At 61.7% G+C, this 4553-nt stretch overlaps 1 protein-coding gene across 1 annotated transcript; it reads right to left on the bottom strand.

Annotated features, from left to right (window-relative positions):
- Positions 1-440: 440 nt before the first annotated feature.
- On the bottom strand, positions 441-4543 carry LOC121024245 (SH3 domain-binding protein 2-like). The gene is made up of 4 exons (XM_040466508.1): positions 3145-4543; positions 1861-1963; positions 1019-1136; positions 441-729 (listed from the first exon to the last, which is right to left on the bottom strand). Exons 1-4 carry the CDS (start codon positions 3347-3349, stop codon positions 463-465), a joined length of 693 nt encoding a protein of 230 aa, XP_040322442.1. The 5' UTR covers positions 3350-4543; the 3' UTR covers positions 441-462.
- Between the last annotated feature and the right edge of the window lie 10 nt (positions 4544-4553).

Genomic DNA, 4553 nt, shown 5'->3' with positions numbered 1-4553 from the left:
GTGCCTCCCCTGACCGACCAGACAGGGCCAGGCCTCAGGGCCAGCCCCACATCCCACTGCCCACCTCTGGGTCTCCAGTCAGCTCTGAACTGAGCCTGCTATAAGGCTCAGGGCCAGGAGCTCTGGGGGCAGGCAGGCACCTGTGGGATGGCCTCAGGTGTGCCCAGCCTTCTCTGGGCCTTAGTTTCCTCAGCTCTGAAAGGACAGGATGGTTTTTGTTCCTGCCCAAAGGGCCCTTGCTGCCTGCTGGGCCACCTCACGGTGAGGTCACCGAGACCCAGATGGACTGTGCCAGTGCCCTGGGGGACTCACTCTGGTCTCAGTCTCAACGCGCCAGGGTGAGCGTCAGGGGACTGGGAAGTTGAAGCTCTGAGCTACAACAAGTGCTGGGCCTCTGGGCGGGCAGGTAAAATCACACACGGCCCCTGAACAGAAACCACCAATGGGTGTGCACACACGCACTTATACACTCCGGGACACACACACACACGCACACATACACGTACACACACACACACACACAGCCTGGCTGGCACCCTCAGAAAACTCATTAAGAAGGCGATTCTGGGTCAGGCCCCCGGAAGCTGGGAGGTAGGCACACATGTCAACCCAGTGGCCCTGGTGACACCCTGCCCGTGCCTCCCATGCCCAGGCCCACCTGGCGTCTGTGGGCAAGTCCTTCTTCTCGTGGAAGTGGCCGATCTCCCTGCGCAGCAAGGCCATCCAGCCCTGTGGATCAGTCCGGGTTGCGGTGAGCACAGTGCTGTCCAGGGCCTGCCCCTCCCTCACGCTGCCTGCCCTCATGGCCCTGGCTGGCAGCCTTCCTGGGGCTCTGGCCTCCCCTCAGCCCATTCAGGGCTCTTCCTGACACAGCTTCCAGGAGCGTGGTGCCGGACCAGGCCACGGACGCAAGGAGGAGGACTGAGGAACAGCACCTGCCCGGCACCTTGCCCCCCCACGTCCCCTCAGGGCCAGGATGGTATCCCTGCCAGCTCCCTGCCCCTGGAGGCAGCCTCACCTTGCGCTCATCCTCAGAGGAGGCAGAGAAGAACCAGGTGCGGTGCTTCTTGCTGATGTGGACAATCTTGAAGGGGAAGACATTGTTGGACGTCGTCTCCTCAGCCGCCCGCATCACCCTGAGGGCACGGGGCCAGCGGTCAGCACCTGGGCAGGCCTCAGCACCCAGCACCCAGCACGCCCCCAAGGACACTGGCAGGTCTGGGCAGTCCCACCTTGCTCACTCTCCAGGCCAAAGGCCTAGATGCTTCAGGCAGAGGAAAGCACATAGGCAGGGACAGGGATGGGCAGACATGGTTCTGGGGTCTGGGAGGTCATCCTGGGAGCAGCAGCATGCGGGGCTCCAAAGCGAGGACACGTCACCCTCGCTGCCCACCTCAGCCCCACCTGGCCCCTGGCCTGCCTGTTGGGGGCCCTAACATGTCAGCCCCCACCCTGCCCCCACTGCCACGGGGGAGCCCATGGGGCCAGGCACCTGGGGCAGGCGTGCCCATCTGCACCATCCCCTGAGGTCAGGGTGGTGTGTTTGGGAAAAGGAAACATCCCTCTCCGGGGGACCCCAGGGGAACCCCATCAGCAGGGAGGCACTCACTGGGTGGACCCAGCCCATGGCATGTGTAAAGCAAGGAGCTGGCCCCAGCCCAGGAGGCCCTGAAGCCGGGGAGACCTGGGGGAGGTCGTGAGGAGGCCACATAGAGGCCAAGAGGGAGGGGAGAATGCTGGACGCGATCCAGGGTGGGTGGGGTGTGAGCCGACTCAGGAGAGCCCGAACTTTCCCTGGGTGGGAACCTGGGATTGGCCTGGCCAGGGCTCTGCTGGGGCCGGCGGGTAGCGGGCACTTACCGGTTATAGCCGTTCAGCGAGAAGGCACCCTGCGGGGAGGCGGACGTGCTGCTCTTGAAGTAGTAGACGCATCGCTTATGGATGATGACAAAGCGCAGGGGCCCTGAGGGCAGTGGGGCAAGGGCACAGGGTGAGCCCCGAGAGGCTGCCGGGCAGACCCCACTCTGGGGGCCACTCCCAGAGGCCCTGGGTGACCCGAGGCCAGACCTCCTGCCTTTGAACCCCACTAAATGGAAGGGCCTGGAGTTGGGCTCGCATGCTGCCCCTCCCACGGAGTCCAAACGTAAACGATCCATGGGCATGCTGACCAGCCCGAGCGCCAAGCCAGGCCTGGCCGTTCCCAGGGCAGGGGCAGACTGTGACCAGAGAGGCTGGCTCAGAGAAGGGCAAAGCCAGGGCCAGAAGCCATGGCCACCTCTTTCCACCCTAGGAAGGCAGAGCGAGGGTAGGGGCAAAGAAGCCCAAAGAGCCACTGGTATGGAGCCAAACACCAGCCTAGACAGTTACAGTGAACCCCCACACTCCACTGTCCTATTCCCAGACAGTCCCTCCCGGGCCTAGGGGCACATCAGTTACAGCCCCTCCTTGGAGGCCCCCTGTCCAAAGAGCAGAGCAGACCAGCAGCCCAGCCTGCGGTACCTCCGTAAGGCAGCACGGTGCCTGGGAGTCCTTGGCAGAGGGCGCTGCTGGAACAAAGGCCTGGGCAGAAGGACAAACAAGGCCCTGATGCTCTTTGGCCTTCAATGTCTTAATGACTGGGCATCTCCCAGACCTGGGGGCTCCCACCCTCTCCCAAAATGCTGTCCCAGGGACCAGAGCTTCGGCCTCACGCAACTCTGAAGGTCCAGCACCCAGCTGGGTCTTGGCACGTTAGTTCACTAAGGACCGAGTGACCAACCAACTCACTGAACACCCACTGGATAGCGCAAGGCCAGACCTACCAGGCCACCGAGGGCCCCCAGCCCCTGGCTGCAGACTGAAGCTGCCCTGGACCGATGGTCAGCGCTGTGCACCAAATGCCCATCCTATCTCCACTTAGCAGTAACACCCCGAATCCTCCCACGATCCTGGGGAGTGAGGAGGCTGACCTCAGCACCCCCAGGCAGCACTGGCCACCATGGAGGGATGGAAGACTCTGGAGGGCCCACCACGGAAGGAGGCAGAGGCTAAGAGAGACAGGTCGCTTGCCCATGGAGGTCCACCAGGGCAGTGGGGTGGCAGGGCTGGGGCTCAGCCCTGTCCCCACATCCTCCCGTCATGCGCCCTACCACCCAGAGGACTCACATCTCAGCAACTGCAGCTGGGTGCCACCCTTCTTGTGCAGGTAGCCAGCCTTGGCCACGCCCCCGGGCATGGTTAGCAAGTTCTGGGCACCAATGGCCTTCATGGGGGCCGGCCAGTGCATCTCCTCGGCCGCCATGAAGCTGCAGTAAAAGGAGACAGGTCTCAGCCAGGGCTGGGGGACAGAAGACGGCAAAGCTGAGGGCATGCAGTGGGGGATACTGCCAAGATGCTGAAGACAGTGTGAAGGGTCAGCAAGGGGTGAGGAAACTCCTTTCGGAAAGCCCCAGGCTTCTTGGTGGGGCCCCAGGCTTCTTGGTGGGACCCCAGGGAGAGAAAGGGCCAACTGGTCCACCTGGTTGGCCTCTGGTCTATTTGGCCACAAACCTGAGCCCCAAGGACTCTGAGAACTGAGTGTGTTCCTTCACTGTCACTGGTTAACTCAGCACACGCCTACTGAATTCAAGGAAGGGGAGGGACCACCGTGAGTGAATTCAAACAACCACTGGCCCAAGGGCACCTGGGTGGCTCACTCGATTCAGGGTCCAACTCTTTGTCTCGCTCAGGTCATGAGCTCACGTTTCATGAGTTCAAGCCCCACGTTGGACTCTGTGCTGACAGCACAAAGCCTGCTCGGGATTCTCTCTCTTTTCCTCTCTCTCTGCCCCTCCCCTGCTCCTGCTCTGTCTCTCTCGAAATAAATTTAAAAAAAAAAAAAAAAAAAAAAAAAAGCACTGGCTTGGATAAATCAAGCCTTGGGCCATAACCACCCCAAATCTGAGTGCTACGTGAACCTACGATGGGGACCGCCACGGAGGGCTTCTAGCAGATGAGTAGGGTCACAGCCTAATGAAGTCAAAGAGGTACAGGGGCTGGGCCAGGCAGGCCCTGGTCACCCTCTCTACCATCTCTGACCCTTTATCAGGGAAGGGGTGAGGGGCATGGCCCCCAGATGCCCCACCCTCCACTCCTGCCTGCCCTTCGCCAGCTTCAGTCCATCCCTTCCTTAAGGCCCTGAGCCCAGGAAGCAGGAAAACAGGTAGTCAGGAGTCCCCACTTCCCATCCTGGCTTGGCTTTCTGGGGGACCCCTAGGCCTCAGTTGCTGGAACTGTAGAATGGAAAGACAGAGTGGACACAGCCTGGCACACAGCACACCCTTATCGGCAGTGGCCGTGATGACCATCCAGTGGGCTGGCTGGTATCCACCCTGCCTCCCCATCAGCTGGGGCATCACTCAGGCAAGGACCACACAGCGCACAGTCACCAGGGGCAGGCTGACTGCCTCAGGGTTAACTCGGGCCCGCAGGACCCGACATTCCAAGTGCCAGCGTCAACCCTCGCCCTTGTCCAGCCTCTTGTTCACCCCAGCTGCTCTCCCTGAAACATGCCAGGCTCCGGCCTCTGCCTGGAA

This window comes from Herpailurus yagouaroundi, unplaced genomic scaffold, assembly GCF_014898765.1.
Source record: "Herpailurus yagouaroundi ecotype Mexico unplaced genomic scaffold, PumYag 61651, whole genome shotgun sequence".
Taxonomy (NCBI): domain Eukaryota; kingdom Metazoa; phylum Chordata; class Mammalia; order Carnivora; family Felidae; genus Herpailurus; species Herpailurus yagouaroundi.
Note: the sequence above shows the minus strand (reverse complement) of the source record. Positions and strands in the feature narration are given on the sequence as shown.

What these genes read in the sequence shown, in the direction of transcription:
- LOC121024245 (XM_040466508.1), bottom strand. Translation starts at nt 3,349, where the DNA reads ATGCCCTCAGCTTTGCCGTCTTCTGTCCCCCAGCCCTGGCTGAGACCT. An exon ending in CCAGCTGCAGTTGCTGAGAT is followed by an intron (nt 1,964 to 3,144) that starts GTGAGTCCTCTG and finishes CACTGCCCTCAG; the next exon opens with GGCCCCTGCGCTTTGTCATC. An exon ending in TCGCTGAACGGCTATAACCG is followed by an intron (nt 1,137 to 1,860) that starts GTAAGTGCCCGC and finishes CCGTGCCCTCAG; the next exon opens with GGTGATGCGGGCGGCTGAGG.